Source organism: Heteronotia binoei, chromosome 2 (assembly GCF_032191835.1).
Source record: "Heteronotia binoei isolate CCM8104 ecotype False Entrance Well chromosome 2, APGP_CSIRO_Hbin_v1, whole genome shotgun sequence".
In the NCBI taxonomy this organism is placed as follows: Eukaryota; Metazoa; Chordata; class Lepidosauria; order Squamata; family Gekkonidae; genus Heteronotia; species Heteronotia binoei.
The window spans coordinates 83563746-83586373 of record NC_083224.1 but is presented as its reverse complement, the minus strand read 5'-3'; the positions used below and the strand labels follow the sequence as shown (position 1 = coordinate 83586373).

Here is a 22628-nt window from a genome sequence, read left to right as displayed (position 1 = left end):
AAGATGCTTATCTGTGCAATACTAAATAATGGTTTGGATCTTTTGCCTTGTTTCCGCTTCAACAGCACCTTTTTTCTGTTGTGGCAGTGCTATGATGCAGAACATGTTCCTTCAGCACTAGGCACATGGGCTCATGCAAAACCAGTGTCTTACAGTAAGCCAGAAAGCACCCATTGCTGGAGGAATGTGATCTGCCATGGAGGAATGCAACATGTGATGAGGCCACGAATGGAAGGAAAGCTTAAAAGCCAAGCTGTGGAGAACAACAAAATAGATCACTAAATATCTGATTATAACAGTAGAGTGTAGTGTCTTCAGACAACCTTTGATAACAATTTGTTCATATTAGTATATAAAAGATCAAATCAAATTATTTCTGATATATAAAACTGCATTGTTCTGTAGAAAGTTACACTAGATTTTAGGTAATTAGTGGGCCTAGTAAAAATATTTAATAATCTCTTTCATTGTACATAATGGCAGTTAGTGTGAACTAAATTGTATAGTAGGTGTGAGAAGTTAATAAGAAATAGTGAAGAATGTCAAAATTATTCTTTTGACCTTTTCTTTTCTCATCCTATAAGCCAGCCACCTTCCAGGCTTATTAGCATGTTCAAAAAAATTTTGTCTAGCGTACCTCAACTTAATCTTCATTTCCTCCATAAGAATCAAATTCAATTTGTGTTGCATTTCTTTAACCTTTTTTTGAAACTCATGTTTTGTTGGATGTTTTTTAAGATTCTTTTCAGCTTCTTCAGCTTGTAACATTAGGTTTTGGAAATTTTCAGTTCTTTCTTTCTTTTTCTTAATACTATATCTAATTGCAAGGCCCCTATAGTAAGCTTTAGCAGTGTCCCAAACCACTTGCATCTTTACCTCTTGTGTTATGTTCTGTTTGAAAAAAGATTCCATTTCCACCTTAGATTCTTTGAGAAGGTCTTTATCTTTCAAAATTGAAGTATTTAACCTCCATGGTCTTCTCATCCGTGGACCTTTGAGCTTTATCATTACAGGGCTATGGTCAGAAATAACTCTTGGTTGAATTTCTGTGTCAACTAAATCTTTAATCATACTTGCAGAGAGCCAGCACATATCGATTCTTGACCAAGTTTGGTGGCTAGAGGAATAGTAAGTAAAGTCTTTGGAGTTAGGATATCTTGTTCTCCATACGTCAACTAGATCCATTTCTTCTGCTATTTTCCAAAAATTTGTTGGCAACTGAAGACCTTTACTTTTAATCTGTTTGTGCATTTTTTTGTCCACTTGTCTATCAGAAACTGCATTGAAATCTCTCATTAGGCAATATTTTACATAGTCCAAATTTGATAATCTCAGATGCTAATCTCGAAAAAATTTCTCTTGGTGATCATTTGGGGCATAGATATTTACCAGTAGAATTTTTTTATTCTCCACTGTAATTTCCAGTAATAGAATTCTTCCATCTTCAGAAGCATACTGCAGTTCTGGGTTAAATTTATCTTTAATGTATGTTGCAACTCCCCTTTTCTTCTTGTTCATGTCTGTTGCTATAAATAAGTTACCAAGTTTTTTATTTTTCAAAAGATGTTGATCTTTAGTTAAATATGTGTTTCTTGTAAGCAGATTATATCCATTTCCATTTTTGTCAAATATCTAAAAGTCTTCCTCTTTTTGGCAGGAGAGTTGAGTCCATTAACATTAATTGAAACTATTGAAGCCATTATGGGTTTTGCTTATCATTATCTTTCTTATTTTTTTTTAATGCTGTCTTGTATGATATCTCCGTGGTTCATTTGGATTCTCTTCACCAGAGCTTTCTTCCTCCTCCTCCTCGTCCTTTTCTTTGCCTTCTTTTTCCCTCACTCTATCCAGAAAGTTCTGAGCTTTGAAAATGGAGTTAATCCTGTATCTGTTCTCCTGGTAAGTAAAAAGAAGGCCTTCTGGCATTAGCCACATGTAGGATATTTCTCTTCCTCTTAAAAAATCTGTTAATGCTTGATATACTCTCCTCTTTTGTCTTACAGGCCAAGGTACTTCTCTTAAAACTTTCACCATGTTTCCAGCTATCATCATAGGTCTGTCTCTTACTTGCTTCAAAATGTCATCTTTAGTCCTCTTTCTTGTGAGTCTCAAATGGACTTCACTAGGTAATTTGTTTCGTCTTGAATAACTCAATGGCACCCGTCTAACAATCAAACTCTTCTTCCAACCTCTGCAAAGTCACCTGTGAAATTTCAGCCAAAGCTTCACTTAAAATTTTCTGTAAATCTTCAGATTTCTCTTCTGGTATATTTTCAAACCTCAGCATGTAAGCGGCTCTGTCTACTTCCAGTTGCAAGAGTCTAGAATCGTGTATATTCTGTTCTTTTTCCAGATGTTCCACCTTTCGAATATTCTCTGTCACCTGACCATCTAGTACTTTTAAGGCTTTGTCGGTCTCAGCTGTCTGTTTGCTGTTCTCCAAAAGCTCTTGTTTGATCTCTGCCATCTGTTCACCAATATTATCTACTTTGGTAGTCAGCTGTGTTATTGCAGTCATTAGGGTATTTTGCATTTCTTTCATATCTCCCTGCATGGTTGTAAATTTCCCTGGCCCAGGTGAAGCATTAGGGGAAGCAAATGGTGGCTTTCCTTCCCCGTTTTCTTTTTTTTTTACTGTTTCTTTGAAGCTAATCCCAGCTTTATTTTCCATTCTTATTAGAGTAAGCACACTCACAGCCACAAAATTCAGTAATGCCTCTTCAACATTTGTTTTGAAACACTGTGTTCCTGTTTATAACAGATAAGCTAATCTTCACCAAGCAATGTCCTTATTGTAAAAGAAAACAACCTTCTAGCTTCTATCAACAATTTGTGAGAGCCAAAACAATGATAAAAGTAATAATAAACAAAGCTTTTTAGCCAACTACACTAAGTAGTCAATAAGCAAAACAATTCAGATCACTGCAACAACAATTCACTCTTACAAGTCCTCTAGCATTGCTGCTTCAGTTGAAGTTCAAATCACCACAGCATCTTTCAAATAACTTCAAATTCCAGAAACTCCAAGGTGTAAATTTGTAATCCAGGATTGAATGCCCTATTTATAATCCAAGAATGAGATCCACAATTAAAAGTTAAACCAATGATCCAAACAAAAAAAAATGGAAATCAGGCACTCCCCCCCCCAAAAAGGCAAAAAATAATAGAAAATAGAAAAAAAATTCCCCTATTTGGTGATACAAAAAAAGAATAAAAAATGAAGGATACACACAAAAAAGAAGGAATCCCAAACAAAAAAATATTAAAACCATATCAAAAAATATTCCAACCAGAGATAAAAAAAAAGGCACAGTAAAAATAAAAACAAGTTTAAAAGGTTTTATCCATATCATTCCAACAAAAATAGCTAGAAATCCACTTTGGAAACTTGTAGAAGTGTTCTTTTTACAGCCAGAAATCCTGTTATGATTTCTAAGTCAATATCAGATACCCACCAGCCTTTAAAAGTTACTTAGAACTTTTGTGAATTCATTCAGAGCACTTCAGTTTAAAGATCAGCATATTTGTAAGCCCACTGTCTTTCACATCCATATACACTTGCAAACAAGCCTCTTTCCCAAAATCCAAAGCATTTTTCCCTCTAGTTTTAAGTTTCAAGTTTATTTAAATTTATATCCCGCCCTTCCCACCGAAGTGGCTCAGGGCGGCTCACAACACATAAAAATCTAACATAATTTTTTAATTTAAAACATCTTACACAGTTAAAACAGTAAAATAATAAAACATATAACGGCGGTCTATCAAAACTACACTCAGCTTCCAATGCCAGTTAATTATAAGCCAACCGGAAGAGGAGGTTTGAAGTAGATCAGATAAGTTCAGCCATCAAGTCTCTTATATAATTAAAAATTGGTGTGATCTCCTCATGCAGGTATTTTCTATGGTACCAGGTTAGGCAGCAACTTTTATAAGCCTTGAAAAAGAATGAGGGAGAGTTCCCCCCCCCCCGCTCTTCTCAGTCTTTTGTCCAAGTCTGCTTCAGTCTTGATTCTCCTTTTTCCTGCTTGTCAGAGTTATTGCCATTCAAAAAACAGTGTTGGAAAATAACACTTAAAATTGTAGAAAGATCAATGTCACTTATCTTGATAGTAGAAGATTTCAAGGTCCAGAGTGTAGAGAGCCGAAGAAAGAAGTCAGTGGCTGACCCTCTTGCCATTTAAAAATGGTGATCAGAACGAAGAGGTTAGAGGCAAGCGGGATCGGGGAGCAGCCACCTCCGCTGACACCCCCGTTCTACCACTCGAGCCCCTTCTGGGACCCTTCCTGGGCTCCAGAATCGAGTCGTCCTTTGGGGGTGACCCCTCTACAGACTGATTTGGAAGCGGCTCTGAACGCGTCGGTCTGAGCCGCTTCCAGCTGCGCGTCGCTGAAACCGGATGAGAACAAGGAGAAAAATCAAAAGCAAGAAATATGTCAAATTGTGGAACAGTTTTATAAAAAATTATATGAAGACAAGCAAGTTCATAAAATAAACTTAGAAGAATATGTCAATCAAAATAATCTCAATAAATTTACAGAACAACAACAGAAAACTTTAAATGAGCAATAAGGGAACTTGGAGATGTAAAGGTATCTCAAAAGAATGGTAAAACTCTGGGTCCAGATGGACTACCTGCAGAATTTTACAAAGCTTACGAAGAGTCTTTACTCTTACCATTTAAGCGTCTTATTGAAAAAATTCAAGAGGAAGGCCAAATACCAGTTTCCTGGCAAGAAGCTACAATATCTTTGATACCAAAAGAAAATAATGATTTGAAAGATATTAAAAACTACCGTCCAATTTCTCTTTTAACTGTGGATTATAAAATTTTTGCTGCAATATTGGCACAATATTTGAAGAAAGTTCTACATTACGATCAAGCAGGATTCCTTCCTAGAAGATATTTGAAAGATAATGTCAGAACAGTGTGTAATACTTTGGAATATTATGAAACTCATCCAGAGAAACAACTGGCTTTAATTTGTTTAGATGCTGAGAAGGCCTTCGACAATATTTGTTGGCATTTCATGCTACAGCAACTGAAAGGCATGGAATGTGGTGAAAACTTTTTGAGAGCAGTGGAAGCAATTTATTCTTCACAAACTGCAAGGGTGACAGTGAACTAACAGATCTAATCAGCATTCAAAAAGGTACAAGACAAGGCTGTCCATTGTCACCCTTACTTTTTATCTTATAAGAAGTACTACATAATTCAAATATAAAGGGACCTGTGATAAAAGATGAACAATACAAACTCAGATCCTTTGCAGATGATCTAGTTTTTATACTAGAACAACCGGTGGACTCAATAGACTGTCTTATAAATAAGATTAAACAATTTGGTTACTGGACAGGACTAAAGATTAATTACCATAAAACAAAATTTTTGACAAAGAGTATGACGATGGAACAAGCTCAATCCTTTCAGCAAAAATCAGGTTTTGCATGAAAAATAAATCAAATATTTAGGTGTTGTTATTTCAAATAAATGCAGCAACTTAAAAACAGATAATTATGACAAACTACTTAAAGAAATTAAAGGATTTGGAAAAATAGCACAATTTGAATCTTTAATGGGAAAAATAGCCTTAATAAAGATGAATATCCTTCCAAGGTTACTTTTTTGTTTCAAACTATTCCAATATTTTTAAATAGTGGATTTTTTCAAGAACTGAACAAGATGGTCGCCAAATATGTTTGGCAAGGTAAAAAACCTAGAATTAAATTAAAGACACTGCAAGATTCTAAATTAAGAGCAGGTATGGCGTGAATAGTGCTGATACCATATTTGGGAAACTACCGGCTAAATATTTGAACTTTATGATTTATTAACCTTTGACTGTCTGTAACCCTCGGCCTAATGACTTACTGGCATTTATACAGCATTTGTTGTATTTTTATCCAAATGCTAACTAGAAATATCTGATGTGACGGTTCATACAAAGTTTTTGTTGTGATTCCCTATGATAGGGAATGTTATTTGTAAAAAATTCCTTTTTTTAAATAAAATTTAAATTATAAAAAAAAAAGAGCAGGTATGGGCCTCCCAGACTGGCAATTGTATTACAAAGCCCCTGCACTTCTATGGGTAAGAGATTGGATACTACTGAATGACAAGATACAATTGTTATTAGAAGGACCTTACTATGGGGTGGCATGCATATTTATGGTATCAAAGACTCGAAGGCCACTCCTATTTTAAGAACCATTGGTTTAGAAAATCCTTGTATCATACATGGCCATGGCTAAAGACCAGAATTTATCAAAAAAATTCCAAGATGGATCTCCCCAGTAGAAGCATTTACGCATCCGAATCTCCTAAAATCAAATCAGAATTATAGATATGATGACTTCTTGGGAAAAGATAATCAACTGAAAACCAGAGGAGAGCTGGAAAATATGGATATCAAAATGAATTGGTGGCTGAGAATGCAACTTGAATCCAGATATGCCAGGCGATAGGTTTCAATACAGAACAATATCTATTTGATAAAATTCTTTTAGGTCCGCAGGAAAAGTTAATCTCTAAATTATATGCATATCTACTTCAAATGAAGACACAAGATGAAGTGGTAAAAGATTGTATGGTCCAATGGGCAAAAAAATTTGGTCATAATATTACATTAGAAGAATGGGAGAGACTGTGGAAGCTTAATGTCAAATTAACTAGGTCAGCAACTTTTAAAGAAAATTTGTATAAGATGTTTTACAGCTGGTACTTGACCCCACAGAAATTGTGTAACATTTATACTAATATGTCTAACAAATGTTGGAAATGTACTAAGCAGGTGGGGTTTTTTTTACCATATGCAGTGGACATGTGAGACTGAAGGGTTATTGGAAAATGGTGCATGAAATATTACAGAAGATTACGAAGACACAGATTCATTTCAAACCAGAACTATATTTATTGAATATATTTCCTGAGGATTATTCCAAAGAAATAAGACATTTGCTGGCACACTTTAACACAGCAGCTAGAATTCTTTTGGACCAGAGATGGAAATCTCATCAAATTCCCACGAAAATGAACTTGGTGGGAAAAATTCTGGAAACAGCAGAGCTGGACTTTCTATCCCAGCTGTTGGCTGGGAGATCTAAAGAAGAAGCAAGAAAATACTGGATGAAATTTTATGCCTGGTTAGATATTCAAGACTCTTAAGATTCTCTGGTGTGAACTTATTTCACCTGTCTTTCTTTCCTGTTTTTATATTATAAAATTGCCTTTACTGGAATTGTCAAATCAATTGATAACTTTAACAAAGGATTTAAATTATACAATTTTAAAATGTGGAGGAGCTTTAGTATAGACATAATAATATGGAACAATTTATTTAAAGAAAGCATTGTAGAAGTAAGCTTGTATTTTTGAAAGTATTTTTGTGCAGAATAAGGTCCAAATGTATTGTGCTTTCTATCTCCCCTATGCCTTATCCTTACTCTTTTTGAAAATAATAAAACTTTTTGAAAATTGAAGAAATAGTGAAGCATGCAGTACATCAGTGCTGTATGAGTAAGCAATGATCAAATATTTACCTTCCATAGGGAAATATGAGTACTACTTGCAGCCTTTATTTTAGTACTGTTTTAGTATAACTTTGTCTCAAAGAATAAAGTTTATTTTGAAGTGAGGTAAGTGATTCAGAAAAGGAGATGTTAATATTCAGTTTGCTTGATCACCCCATGCCAGCTTAAGCCAGGCTTTGGGCAGCGTACATCAGATAAAAACAATACACAGGTTAAAACCCAACAATTCAAATTAAAACAAAAAAATTCCAAAAAACCCTGATGGCACCTGATTGTGTTCTTCTTCTAGACTATTGGAGCATATGAGGATGGGGGAGGAAAAGACTTCTGGGTAAGATGTGTCAGCAGGGGATATGTTCTCTAGACATATGCTTATGGGCATGATCCCATTTTCACTCTAGGTTAACTTGAATGTAAGAAAGCCTTCCTTCTGCCATCTCTTGCTTTTAGAAGCTTCCAGTTTGATTTTTGTACTTGGCTTAAGCGAATTCACCCAGTCTGGACAATGACACACACAAGCAACCATAAAGAGATATTTTGATAAAGCTTCTAGCAAAGATTTGAAAGAATTACTTAGAACCTGAATATGGTGAAATCAGAGATCCTTTATTGAGGGGAATAGTTAGCACACTCAAGCAGTCACGATAATACCAAAGCAAGATAGGGCACTACATTGAGCCTGCCGTGGCAGGGAGGATGGAATATAAATAAAATATTGTTATTACACTCAAGGGAACGCAACAGGCCCAGAGCACAGGTACTCCAGGCTGAGCACTGAGGGTCCAAAGCAACAAATTAAGCATTAGTCCAAGGTGAAGTCCAGAAGGAAAGAAAAGCAGGGAGGATATATCATGTGTCAGTGGAAGCTTCCATTGCACAACTTATGTTATGGAACAGAAACATATCCTTGAATTTGAGAATTTCTTTCATCTTACTGCTTGAATGAAAACAAAATATTTGGCAAGGGGGATGTATGGTAAGCATGTTCCATGATTGGGTGAAATTGATAAGGAGGGACTTCACAGATGCTGGGAACATTTCCAGATAAGGAAGAGTGTCTTTAGAGCAAGGAAGAATTGTTTTGGAGGCTGCCTTAGTTGCTTCATCAGGTTGGGATTTTAAAGAAAATTTCAAGAGGCCCATATTAGGTCATCATGAATGGAGAACCTTTCAGTCAAGATTTTCAATATGAGACTAGGTTATCAGGAATATTAATATAGCAGGATCCTGTGTCTAAAAGTGTCAGAGAGAATCTTTGAGGCTGCCTTTGTGAGTATGTACAGATTGTATAGAAGTATGCCAAATCTCTGTTCTGTGAAATACGTTGTTGCAAGACAGTAGAACTACTTCCATCCTTGTTCGCTTCTGGGGCGGAGCAACTGACCTTGGGAATTTATTGATAGATGAAATTAATAGATAAGCAGCATTCTCAAACAGTTAAGTGTACAGATCTCTGACTTGAATCATAAGCCTTGTTTAAGCTGTGCTTTGTTCATTGCAGGGGCAGTCATCTACTACAGAGTATGTTCTTCAAGTTCTAGCATTCTGGCTCATTGTAAGACACTGGATTTGTATGATTAGAAGTGCCTACTGTCAGAGGGGCATTGCAGTATAGGACTCTGTGTATGTAGTCTTCTGCAAGGACTCTTGCAGAATACTGGATCATTGCGATGGATATGAAAATTTCTCCGATAATTTTTGAATGATATTTAATTTTTTAAAAGAAAATGGAGTTTTGTTTTTCTCTTTACCACAGACTGCTGATACGTATGACTTTAATACTGTAAGAGTTAAGAATCTGCTGAATTCATTCTTGCTGTGGGTGCCATGTCAGGCATTCAGTATTAGGTAGCATGAAATAGCATCATTATCCATAAGGAAAACAAAAGAAATAACAAATGAGAACAAGTGAGTGTTTAGAAATTCTAAACAGGACCTTTCCTATACAGGAATTTTTTAAATAGAAGTTGGTCCTGGAAGGCTCAGTGTTTGATACAATAGATCCTTTTGTTGGTTTACTATATCAAGAGAAACTACCTCAGGAATAAAAGCAGCACCCCAGCAGCATCCAAAAGACCAACGCAAACTGTGGCAGGGCGCAAGCTTTCATGAGCGACTGCCCACCTTCCAGATAGAGTTATATCTGAAGAAGTGAGCAGCAACCAACAAAAGCCCACGCTCTACCACAAATCCTGTCTGTCCCAAAGATGCCACTAGGCTCCCACTCCTTTCTTTTAATATAATTTTATTTTAAGAATGAAATAATATAGAAGGGGTACAGAAAGAAAAAGGGGTTATATAGGAGTTATGAAACTATTTATATCCATCAAGATTATTATTCTTAACAGAATATATAAAACAAGGATGTAAATAAACACTTCTCCCCAACATCCCCTTCATTAGAATTTTTAAGAAATTTTCTACCATGATTTCATCATTAATACATATTCTTTTAAATATATTTCATCACTGTTACATACTATGTAACAGTATACTTACATACTACTAAGTTATGTTAGATTTTATGTGCTGTGAGCCGCCCTGAGCCACCTTGGTGGGAAGGGCGGGATATAAATCATAAACTAAAAACTAAACTAAAACTAAACTAGCTATAACTTTAACATACCAAATATTGAAGGAAAATCTATTATCTATTTTGCAATAATTTCACCATTACTGCATAATCAGCAAGTTTGTTTTCCCATTCTTCTAAGTTTGGACAGACATCTGATTTTCATTTTGCTGAGTAAATAATTCTAGCCACTGTCACCATACATTTAAATATCTCTCCCAAAACTTTTGATAATGTGTTGGGCAATATTCTTAGTAATATATTCTTAGTTTCCATAGGAAATTTGAATTTTAATATATTCTGCATTTTCCCATGTATTTCCATCCAATATCTTCTTGCTTTTCTACAAGTCCACCACATATGGTAAAAAGTTATGTCTATGTCTAAACATTTCCAGCATATTCTTTTATAATTTTTGTCTACTTTCTTGATATCCTTCAGAGTAATATACCATCTGCAAAAAATGCTATACCAGTTTTCTCTTAGCACCTCTGATTGGCTTTGAACTTACTTTTCCCATAACCATTCCCATTGATGCATAGTTATCTGCTCTCTAAAAAATCTCCATCCATTTAATCAATTTTTTTTCACCTGTTCTTTTTTCCATTCCTAGCTGAAGTAATAACTTATACATCCAACACAGTAAATGATATTTTTGTTTTGTAATCAGTTGTTCAAATTCAGTTATCTCCCTTAGCTTTTCACCTTCTGTGCTAATAGTCTTCTTTAGTCTTGAAGCTGACTTTAAGATGAGTATAAATTCTTTCATCTTTAATATCTTGCCATCTTAATGTTTTCCCTGGGCATTTGCCATGTTGCCATATGTTAAGAAATCACTTTTATTTCAAAAGAAAAAGAAATGTATGTATTGCCCAGATTAATAGATATTGGCTTAACATTTGTGAAATATTTTTGATATGTCATGGCTTTGGTTTTTGAATTAATTTGTCTAACTAATATTAGATATAAAACTTGTGGTACAAATTGAGTTTTATTATATACTTTCATTGTGTTTTGTATAGTAATAAAAATAGCTGAACAGAAACCCAGGGATTGTTTTACATACAACCTGGCTCATAATTTATGAATTTCAATAACAATATCTAATAGCAATATACCATTCCTTTCTAGTAAATCACTTTTGGCTTTTCCCCACCACACCTACTACAAATATATGGTGAAAGAAAACCTTAGTGATTTGAATTTATTAACCGGACAAACATTCTGAATTCAAATAACTTTCTATTTAAACAGAACTTCTTTCATTGTTGCATAAAATCCTTGGATGTACTAACCAAGTGTTGCAAAACCCGAACAACTGGGTATATATCACTGCCAGTGCATGTTGTACATATTTATTTTCTGTTAGTTGATATGTCGTCCCTCCTGCGAATGTCTAATATTCCAAACTGCACCTCAGTTTTTGCCAAATAACCTTTCTTTGTCTTTTGTAGCTAAAAGAAATGCCAGCTTTGGCAAGAGAGCTACAGGTTACCAAAAATGCCCTAGCAGAAGCCAATCTGGACAAGGTACGTCTACTGCAGGAAATTAGGAAATATGATCCTCTCTTCCAACTTTGACAGCAGTGACCTGGGCTACAGATGCTCAGGGCAACCAGAGATCAACACCAGCATCAACATAATGCCTAGGTAGGGCAACATCAGACCATAGTAACTGCCTTGAGGAAGAGAAACAAGATGCTATTATGAGATGGAACTCTGGGACAAGAAAGCAAATTAGATAAGCCAGAAAGTTGGTCACAACCATATACCTGTCATGGTAGTACAAAGCAGTGTTAAATTTTAAAACAGCCAAGTCAAACAAGAAACATTACAGTTTCTCCTTTGTCCAAGTCATCTTGAAATGGTGCTGACAAACTATTTCTGACTGAAGATCTGCTTCCTCCTTCACTGCTGCCAGACATTGCTGGTGGTGTTGCTGATACCCATCAAAGCAATAAGGTCAGACTACCTGCCTGAAGCCTTGTTTGCCACTGAAAATAAATTTCTTGGAACTTTGGTGCAGGATCATGAGCTTGAAATCATAGTACAATGCAGATGAGAAGTAATCCTACCATAGGAAAGAGGTGGCAGGAAATACCCATCATGTATTCTGGTGTGGAAAAGAGACTTTGGGTGGTTTGTTTCACTTTAAGCGGTTTTCCAGAAATGCTTTGTTAACTGAGTACTGGTGATACCAGTGTGTAGATGCTGTCCACTTCCTCCATTATTGCCTCATTGCAGCAAAGTGACCTGTACTGGATGTAGCTTAGTAAAAAGCTGCCTATTAGACAGACCTGTCCACTCTTACTCTCTGCATTACAGTGCACAAGGTAACCTTGTTTCTTATCTCCTTATATAAGAGGAGTGGGGCAACACACAGAGGAATTCTGTCGCTCCTGCAATTTTCAGAAATCCAGATTAATTCTGGCAGAAACTCTTTTGTATTCTAAAACTGCTGAATACTCGGACTTGTTTTTGCTGCTCTGCCATACATAGCTACTTGCACAATTCTATAAAATGTATGACACAGCAATTGTGTAAAGAAATGCTAGGTTGTTGCTTATTTTCTTTTGTGCTTCCATAAAACTTATCAATCCCAAAGAGGATTTTTTCCACTAAATTTCCAAAGACAAAATCTGAGGAAATTAGTAATGGCTAGGAGAAAAAAATGTTCATAAATATATTCCACAGATTCTTTAGCCTCAATGCAATCCGGTAAATTAGGGCAAAATTATTCCTTGCCTACCCTTGTATTCATAAGGAACATGAAAGACACTGTGGAAAAAAGGATGTGAAAAAACTGGTAATCCTTCCTATCAGACAATATAAATTTAACTGCAGCTAATACAACCCAGTATTGCAGTCTGCTAAAGGGCCATCCTTGACAGTAAAACAAGGGTTTTTTTTTAATTTAATACATATCTAAACTCATTGGAGTTAATTTTTTCCAAATCTGTATTGTATTTATTTCAAAGCTCTAATTCAGTATTTTGTAGATAAAAAACAAATTGACAAGAAATACATTCATTCTCATTGTGGTAGCAAAAAGGAGCTGGCAAACTCCCCCTGCCCTTGGTGCAACTGATCTTTACCCAGAGGCTGTATATACTTGACTGCTGTCTGGATTGCAATAGTGCTTCCCAATTAAAAAAAGATGGTAGCTATAATTACAGGCCTAATTTTACTATTACAGAGTTTTAAAATATTGTTGACTTAACTGGAGATATCAACCATGTGTAATTTAGGGTGTAATTAAAACCTGACTCCGTAGGTTGATACATGTTGGTCTGAAGGATCAGAGGGATTTCTAAACTAACTTTAAAAATACTGCAAGCACCTTACCTTTAGAAAGGAGGTATACACTATTATACTTATTGGACATACTGCATAATGTGTTGGTTATTCTGAAGAGTAAACTATGAATGTACAAGTCTGTATTTTTTTAAAAAGATGTGCATAATATCAGTACCACTATTGTATAAGTATGCAGTTTTTGTATAATGCTCCTTCAAAATCATAGGAAGCATTGATTGATATGTTCATAAAATAATGAAACATGGTGGTGATAATTATTACAGGTAGTAACCTAGGTGCTTATTTTGCTTTAAATTATCAGTTTTAACTATACTGCCAACAGTATATTTCTCCTTGTTAAAATCATTTGCTGCTGAAGGGCAATGCTATGGAATGCAATTGACTCTCTGTTATCATCTAACTCCTTTGGCATGTGAATCTCAGAAAGCAGCTGAGACAATGTGTCTTGAATGGAGAAAACTTCTTTAGCTGCCTCACAACCGGCACTTTGAACTAAGAAATGTTTTGCAATGTGCTGTGCCATCACTTGCATTAATTCAGAATAATTCATTTCTGTATAGAAGGCTTTATGTATTGTGATTTCTGCTTATTTATTTTCTGTACAGTGATCAGCTGCTGCTGCTGCCGCTTAGTCCCCCCCGCTCTCAACTACATCTTCCTCAAACCCAACCCTGGTGCTTGCTAGAACATTTATGGAATCTTTCTTTATACTGGAAAATGGTCCTCTTTAAGGCAGTAACAGACAAACACTACCAAAAGAATGTGTTTTGCAGTTGGCTCTTATCTAAAGAACCAGCTTTACCTCATGAATAGAACTGTTTCTAAGAATACAAAACTTTTCCTTATGGGGCTGACAAGTGCAGCAACAATTAAGAAATGGTACTAAGAAGCATCACTGACTTCATTTTTACGTGTCATCATAAGCTTTCTGTGAATTTCTAGCAAGTTAGTAGTTACTTTTAAGTATACCACATTTGACACATCTTTTCCCTAAACACAATTGATATTTGACTTTAAATAAGCCTGGATATGTTCCTTTTTTGGTTCGTGAAATGAGGCAAGATAATCATCACTGTATAGTTCAATCATATTTAATACCAGTCCGCTTGTTTTGTTAACTTTTCTTGAATGCTGAAACTTTTTTTTACTACAAACTGCAGCATCTTACAGGCATGTGAACTACATCTGTGCCTCATGCTTTCAGTCTCTGCATTCTTCTGTCCATTATAAGCCTTCTGCTGAACTGAATTTGAATGATTTGCATTACTACTAATTTGACTAAAAAGGCAAAATGTAGAGGAGATACAGTGGGAAAAGGAAGAATAAGTGGCTTTTTTGGTCTTACTGACCTATAGACCGAAGGCCTTGCTTATTCTGAGTTACTGTTGTGGCTGCTGTCCAGATTCTTTCCCTCTGCTGAACTCTTACATGACTCTGAAATACAACTTAGGAATATGTTTAAATAACCTACTATGAAGCTGTTAAACACTTCTTTTTCACTGGTTTACCTAGAAGACAGTTTCTATTTCTCATATGGTTCTGTAATTTCTTGTGGTTTTTATAACCAGAAATGCCATGGGTATAGACAGAACACAGGATACAAGTAAGACTTGAATCTAAGCCTTAGACAGTATTGAATTGTTTTTATGTTGCAACATATGATTTCCTTTCATTGTTGTATTGGTTCTGGGAACCACTTTTTAAAAGTTATAAATTAAACTAATGTGTGCGTGTGTGTTTATTTCTGTACATTAAAATTTCTAGCTTCAGGTTTTCAATATTTATTTGACTTTCTGCTGGTGTTTAAACTAAAACATAGTGAGGATAGTGGCAAAGCATGTTCATATCTTTTGTTGCTACTACTGCCATGCCTAAAGTCTGGTGAAGCAAATTGATATGTGTCAAACACTTTGGCCTCCAGAAAGTCTGAAGTCAAAATTATTTTTAATGAGCACTTTAAGTAACTGCTATTAAAAAGTACTTAAATATCTAACAGAACAAGTCAATTCTACACTGTCTTGCCTACTGTCTTAGCAAGGAGCTGCTACTGGCAGCCCTTGTCACTTTCAAAAAACGAGTTTAACAAATAGCACTTGTAATATTTCATACAACCACAAGTTTTATATGACAGAAGACTCAATGCTAACCCAAACATTAGTGCCGAGACAAAATTTAAAGAGTTCCTTTACTGAGTTTCTTATTATTTCCCACCAATAACACTTCTTGTTTAATTGTATTTATCCCCACTTTCAAGAAGTCCTTCTAAAAGTTCCATGAGGCTGGCATAACCTTATCACAGCAATGTTTTAAGGCTGCTGTACACATATGCTTATATGTTTAGTCTAAACAACCTGCAGAATTGCTGGTCTTCAGTGGTCCATGATTTCAGAAACAGCTTATTCTTACCAAAGAGACCTTAAAGATGAAGCTTTATGCCCTCTGAAGACACCATCAGTGAAAGTCTGCTCCAAGTTGAAAGTTCACCATCCCATTAAAGACTCCTTTCCTACTGCCTCTTCAGTGAAAAAGAATTTTTTTATATTTTGAGTTGGGGATCTGTCCTCGTGTCTTCAGACGTCTGACTGCTTCTCGCATGTGTTTTGGTTGCAGAGGTGGTGATTCTCCCCACTTCTCACATACATCTAGTGCTGTATAAATTAAAAGCAAGCTTTTGTATCACTTTTTAAATTCAGTATAGCTAAAATACACAGATGGCTACAAAATGAAACACTTCATTATCAATTAGTAGAGGGAATCAAGTTGTCTCTACAAATCTTGCCATTCTGACAACTAATCATAATTTAAATTAGTCTATAAAAATGACATAAGATGCCCTATATATCCCATTTTTCTTATTTGCTTATATGCACATTGTAACTTACATCTGAGCCTCAAAGACAGAAAATAGCTTACCTGAATTCTGTGAATTGGTCAACCAAGAGTGTAATATGTGTGTTATTTATGATTCTACACTACCCAACTTACTAAACTCAATTAATGCATTTCTGAAGCAATATAGCCTTCAAGAAAAAAACAAGTGACACCTATTCCTCAACGTAATTGACTCTTCATCAGGATTCCAACTGTTACCACACACAATTTATCACAGTGATTAATTCAGATGTACTGGATAAGATTTTCTCTGCATTTAAGTACAAATTACTTCTTTGTGGTCTCTATGTACCACACTGTGCCTACACAAAACTCAATCTTTGAAGTTTCTATAGTGCCCATTCCCAGAGCTGGAGTTCAAGGTGAAGAGGTCAATTTCTCTGAGCCTGACATACAAACTTGAAACAATGTTTAGAAGTCAGTGCTGTGCTCATCCGTTGATGGCAATTTACCACCACAATCACAGCAATTTTTAAACAAAGTTGTTTTTACTCTGGTGTGACCTCACCTAGAGTACTGTGTTCAGTTTTGGGCACCACATTTTAAGAAGGATATAGACAAGCTGGAATGAGTCCAGAGGAGGCCACAAAGATGGTGGGGGGTTTGGAGACCAAGTCCTATGAGGAAAGGTTGAAGGAGCTGGGGATGTTTAGCCTGGAGAGGAGGCAGCTGAGAGGTGATATGATCACCATTTTCAAGCACTTGAAGGGCTGTCATATAGAGGATGGTGTGGAATTGTTTTCTGTGGCCCCAGATGGTAGGACCAGAACCAATGGGTTGAAATTAAATCAGAAGAGTTTCTGGCTCAACATGAAGAAGAACTTCCTGACAGAGCGATTCCTCAGTAGAACAGACTTCCTCAGGAGGTGGTGGGCTCTCCTTCCTTGGAGGTTTTTAAACAGAGGCTATCTGACAGCAGTAAAGATCCTGTGAATTTAGGGGGAGGTGTTTGTGAGTTTCCTGCATTGTGCAGTGGATTGGACTAGATGATCCTGGAGGTCCCTTCCAACTATGATTCTAAGATTCTACTATTAAGCAAAAAGCACAGAATGTAGAAGCCTTCAAAGAGGACAGTGTGAGAGATTCACTCACTCCAGAAGCAGTAGCAGCCTTAAGGAAAACAATCCTTGGAGAAGTTCTCTTAAGATGCATCTGCTGTGGCAGATGGCATGATTCCTCGATGCACATTCCAGGGCGTGCACATTTTGATGGGGGGGAGGGGCTCTCAGAACAACTACATGTAAGCAACCTGTTTACCACGTGCAAACACCAACATGCTGCTATCTTGTTTTAAGTACCTCACACATATCATTCCAGTCTTGTCCCATCTACACTGGGTTCCAATATACTTCCAGACCCCTATTTAAGGTGTTCATATGGACCTATAAAGCAGCTTGGGGCCAGAATCCCTACACTGTCTCCAATATGAACTTACCCATCCACTCTGGTCATCTTCAGAAGCCTTGCTTCAGATGCACCCACCAACTGAGGCTAGATAGGTGGCAACCCTAGAAAGGGCCTTCTCAAAACTTTGGAACTTCCCTTTTTGCCATAAAGGTCACAGCAGACTTAAGGCAAGAGCTATTGCGAGCTGGTATGCCATTGCCTGCCATTGCATAATGGCCCTGCTTAGCTTCTAAGATTTGATGAGATCAGGCTAGTCTAAGATATCCAGGTCATGGCTAGAACTTCCTACCTAGGGAAATCCACCTGTCTCCTTCTGTAATCATCTTCTGTTGGTGGGAGGGGGGGGGATTCTGTTTGGTGTGCCTCCAGTAAACTCTTCTTGGCTCTCCTCCATGGTTGTGTTTTCATGTATCTTTATTGCATTATCAAATATTTTACATATACATTTTGAATTCTGTTTTAAATGTTTTAATGCATCAATGTTTGCCACCTTGGAGACCCTATATGGATGGAAAGGTGGCATAGAACTGTCTATGCTTAGACATTCACTGATTGGCTGGGGTTAGTACTTTCTTCTTAAGAAGTTATACAAATGCAACAGAGGAACTGTGAATATTTATTCTTAATATAAAGATTATATGAAACCTAATGAACAAAATGCTGCATTCCTTACAACTGAACATCCAGGGAACTACAGCAGTGTCTGTCATCGATAAATGATCATCACCGTCATTTCATACTATTGTATAGTTTTAAGAAGTATGCTGAGATTTGTTCCATTCTGAAATAATCTTGTGGTGCTTACCTTCTTCTACCACTTCCCCAACAAAGACTTTGGAAATTCCTGACATTGCAATGACCACATTCTGAGAAACAGAAGTTCCAGTAATTGATTGGATCAGCTGAGAAAAGATGATTAAAGAGGTTGAACCTTTGGTCTGCCAATGCAAATTCTTATTGCTTCAATCTTGAAACACTGCTGTGAAATAACTATAATGTGTGCTCTGTAGAAGACTGAATTTGAAAACATATAGGCTGTCTTATGGAAGTATTCTGCATTCATATATAGAATGAAGAGACACTTTGCAACAAGTTCATATGTTTATACAGAATAGGAATAGAACCTTACCCTTTTAATAGCAGCCTTAGGAAAAGCTGATCGGCGATACATCTCATAACGATTCAGTTGTTCTTCAGAAAAAGAAGAAACTAATATTCTAGAGAAAACAAGAATTATATTGAAGGTTTCTTTCAAAAAATTCACATTAAAGCCTTTTAAAACTGCAGGAATACACATCTTGTACAGTCAACATTTGGGAAAAGACAATGCTGTGACATATAAATGATCAGAAGAGTGCCACTTGATAGTTAATTCCTATATTAGGATGTTTAGTATTTAATGCAACTTGATTTAGAACAGGGGTGACCAAACTGCAGATCGGGAGCCACATGTGGCTCTTTTACACATATTGTGCGGCTCTCAAAGTCCCCACCACCTGGACAGCCAGCTTGGAGAAGGCATTTGTCACTTTAAATTACTTCACCAGCCAGCAGCTTGAAGAATGCATTTAAAATTGATTTCTTTCCACCTCTCCCTCCCTCCCCCATCTATTTGCCTGTCTTCCTTCCTGCATTTAAAGTTAATGTTGCTTTCTTTTCACCTCTCCCTCCATCTATTTGCCTGCCTGCCTGCTTGCCTTCCATCTTGTGGCTCTCAAACATCTGATATTCCTGTTTTGCGGTTCTCGAACATTTATTCTATGCGGCTCTTATGCTAAGAAAGTTTGGCCACCCCTGATTTAGAACACTCTCTAACACCCACAATTAAAACATTATGAAACAGAAAATAACCATGTAGCTCATGTACTAGCAAAAATATATGTATGTATTTATGTCATATATACCCAATTTCTCTTGTCAATGGTGACCCACATTGGCTTACAACAGTCCCGTCTCTATCATGTTATCCTCACAACTCTCTGATGTAGGTTTTGCACGCTGTGTGTGTGAGTGAGAGAGTGTGAAAGAATGTGTGAGTGTGTGTGTGTGAGAGAGAGATTTTTAAAAAATGCTACTGGACATACACACTGACTGGTCTATGGTCACCTAGGGTGTTTCGAACTTGGGTCTCCCAGATCCTAATCTAACATGCTAGCTACTATATCACAATGGAGCTCACAAACTGTAAACTGCAGTATTTTATATAATATCTACAATAATATCCTGAGTAAAGCTTTGCAAATTTCTGATAAGTAATTTAGCACTGAAGAAAACAGTCTGCCATGTGGTTGAACATATGAAGCTGCCTTACACTGAATCAGGACCTTGGTCCATCAAAGTCAGTATTGTCTACTCAGACTGGCAGCGGCTCTCCAGGGTCTCAAGCTGAGATTCTTCACACCTATTTGCCTGGACCCTTTTTTGGAGATGCCAGGGATTGAACCTGGGACCTTCTGCTTACCAAGCAAATACTCTACCACTGCACTACTATCCCTCTCCAAGACTTACTGCATTTTTTGGAAAGACTTACTGCATTTTTTGAATTTCATCTTCATCGACTTTGTGTTTTTTCTCTTTTTTGTCCTTTATCTCTATTTTAATTTTTTTGGCTGCACAGGCCTGTGATGTAGATTCCTCCAATTCTCCAAGGACCAATTCTGCAGCTTCCTTGCTTTTAATCTAGTAAAAACAATTTACCCAACAGTTGTGTATCTATTACACAGCTTATGTATTAATGATTTTTAATATAGTTGTAATATTTTTAATATAGTTGTAATATTACTTTAACAGTAATATTAGCCCACTTTCACAATCAGCTTGCACTTTTTTAAGAAGTAAAAAACTTGTAAAGGAAGTTGTTTCTGCTCTCCATTTTGGCATTTTTGTACATGTCCCTTACAAACTGTAGATTATATGCTATCCACTACCAGTATGTAAATGTGTAATAAAACAAAGGAAGACAAAATATCCTTCATTTACAAAACACAAGACAATGGCTTACTTTTCACATCCTTAGCAGTACAAAACAGCAAGAGTCCAGTAGCATCTTCAAGACTAACAAAAATTGTGGTAGAGTATGAGCTTGGGTGAGTCACTGCTCACTTCTTCAGATACTCATGGAAACTCATACCTTGCCACAAATTTTTAGTCTTTTAAGGTGCTACTGCCTTCTTCCTCTTTTCTATTGCTACAGACAAACACAGAAACCCAACTTGATCTATCTTTTTGAATCCCTGTTCTTAAGTAAACAAAAGCCTCAGTCACTTCTTACACATTGCTAAAAGTTCTTCACTTGCTGTGTATTTTATTTATTTATTCCGTACTACTCTGCATTGCATTTGAAGAAGGGTGTCACTAAATGGGCAGTGAAGCCTTTATAAACAAGCATCTGCTTAACAAAAAAATTAACTTTACACAATTGCACTTACCAAAGAATAGGTACAAAATAACTTACAAGCAGCATTTAGCACTTGGATAAGCAGTTGTGGCAGTGGAGAAACAGGGAAGGTAAACATAGCACTGATTGTTTTATTAAGGCATGTGCACTCACATATGTAGTAGCCCTGAGCTGAGTGGCCCAGGCTAGCCTGATCCTGTCCAGTCTTGGAAGCTAAGAAGGGTTGGCCCTGGTTAGTGTTTGACTGGGACACCACCAAGGAAGCCCAGGATCCCAACGCAGAAGCAGGAATGATAAGCTAACTCTGAACGCCTCTTGGTTTAAAAGCTCTGGATTGCCGTGATGGCACTTTCCTCCACCACCACTTACATATGTGGGGACTAAGTCATTGTCATTCATTTGAAATTCAACTTCCAGCAATTTAGGGAAGAGTAGTATGCGCCTACTAACCAAAGTTTTAAAAGGCATCCCAACATATGCCAACTAAATATGGTGATTTATTCCCCTCCCCAAATGACTGAACCTGGTAAATGGTGGCATTTGCAGCACAACAGGAGGGGATATTCACCGCTTCTGAGTAGGAACTCTCAGTACGCCCACCAAACTTTATTCCCCCTCCCCTGAGAAACAAGGCAAAGACAGCTGGAGATACAAGCAGCTTAACGAGATGAGTCCAGTGTAACGCGTACTCTCATTTTTCTCTACCCACCTCTATACCCTGCACCTCCACCTTAACCTCCACAGACTCCCTCTCCTGCCCCACGGCCTCTTCCACAGCAGAAAGGTCAGCGGGTGCAGAAAGAGAAGGCAAAGGAAGAGCAGCATCTTCTCGCTGAGACTCCGGTGCTTCCGCCATGTTAATCAGAAAGAACCGACTCTGTCGGGCTTTGATGACATCACCAAGCAGGCTTCTACCTCCCCCTTGGTCACTGTTTCCATGACAACACTTCACGCCCAAGAGGCAGGCGAGGCTAAGTTCATGGAGTAAATAGTGAAAACGCGGAGGGTGATATGCAAATATCACAGCTATTGGACAAGGGGTTCTTTCGGCATTTGGTTAAGTTTCATTCATACTATACTGAATCTTAAGAAAAGAGATGGTGGAGCTCTGAAAATACAAACATCCTCCACATAATTTTAAACCAGTCATCACGTGCACATATAGGGCACAGGCTTCTGAGAGCGGGGAATTAGGGCTACCCTGTACCGTACAGAATTTCTGAAGGCAGGGAACAAGAAAAGCTACTACTAGAGATAACAGCAGCATATCTCTTATCAAGTAAGTGCATGCGTTCTTACGAATATGAAAGAGAATTAAAATGGAATCTTTATCTTGGGTGTCATAATGAACTGGAATAGTTAAAATTTCTTCTTTAAGGCTAACCCAAAAACAAAATCTACAGAGTGCCTTTTATTAAAAAGTAAAGTAAAGGTAGTCCCCCTATGCAAGCACCAGTCATTTCCAACTCTGGGGTGACGCATCACGACGTAAGATAACACAAAACTAAAATGACA

The 22628-nt window shown here is 36.9% G+C and overlaps 2 protein-coding genes across 2 annotated transcripts in view; one reads left to right on the top strand and one right to left on the bottom strand.

Annotated features, from left to right (window-relative positions):
* Nucleotides 1-11785, top strand: part of BLTP3A (bridge-like lipid transfer protein family member 3A) — a 145397-nt gene extending 133612 nt beyond the window's left edge. The window contains exon 21 of the mRNA XM_060231451.1: nt 11555-11785. Within this exon, the coding sequence (XP_060087434.1) occupies nt 11555-11680 (126 nt within the window). The 3' untranslated portion in view covers nt 11681-11785. The remainder of the gene's footprint in view (nt 1-11554) is intronic.
* A 3559-nt stretch (nt 11786-15344) lies between these two features.
* Nucleotides 15345-22208, bottom strand: TAF11 (TATA-box binding protein associated factor 11). Its single transcript, XM_060231450.1, has 5 exons — nt 21823-22208; nt 20247-20395; nt 18846-18933; nt 18522-18618; nt 15345-16065 (listed from the first exon to the last, which is right to left on the bottom strand). The coding sequence occupies exons 1-5, from the start codon at nt 21967-21969 to the stop codon at nt 15935-15937; spliced, it is 612 nt and encodes a 203-aa protein (XP_060087433.1). The 5' UTR covers nt 21970-22208; the 3' UTR covers nt 15345-15934.
* Between the last annotated feature and the right edge of the window lie 420 nt (nt 22209-22628).

Bases quoted from the DNA above. Each gene is read 5' to 3' on its own strand.
- TAF11 (XM_060231450.1), bottom strand. From the start codon at position 21,969: ATGGCGGAAGCACCGGAGTCTCAGCGAGAAGATGCTGCTCTTCCTTTG. The intron at 18,619-18,845 runs GTAAGGTTCTAT...ATCTTTTCTCAG, and splicing joins CTAAGGCTGCTATTAAAAGG to CTGATCCAATCAATTACTGG. The intron at 16,066-18,521 runs GTAAGCACCACA...TAATTTATACAG, and splicing joins TGGGGAAGTGGTAGAAGAAG to CACTAGATGTATGTGAGAAG.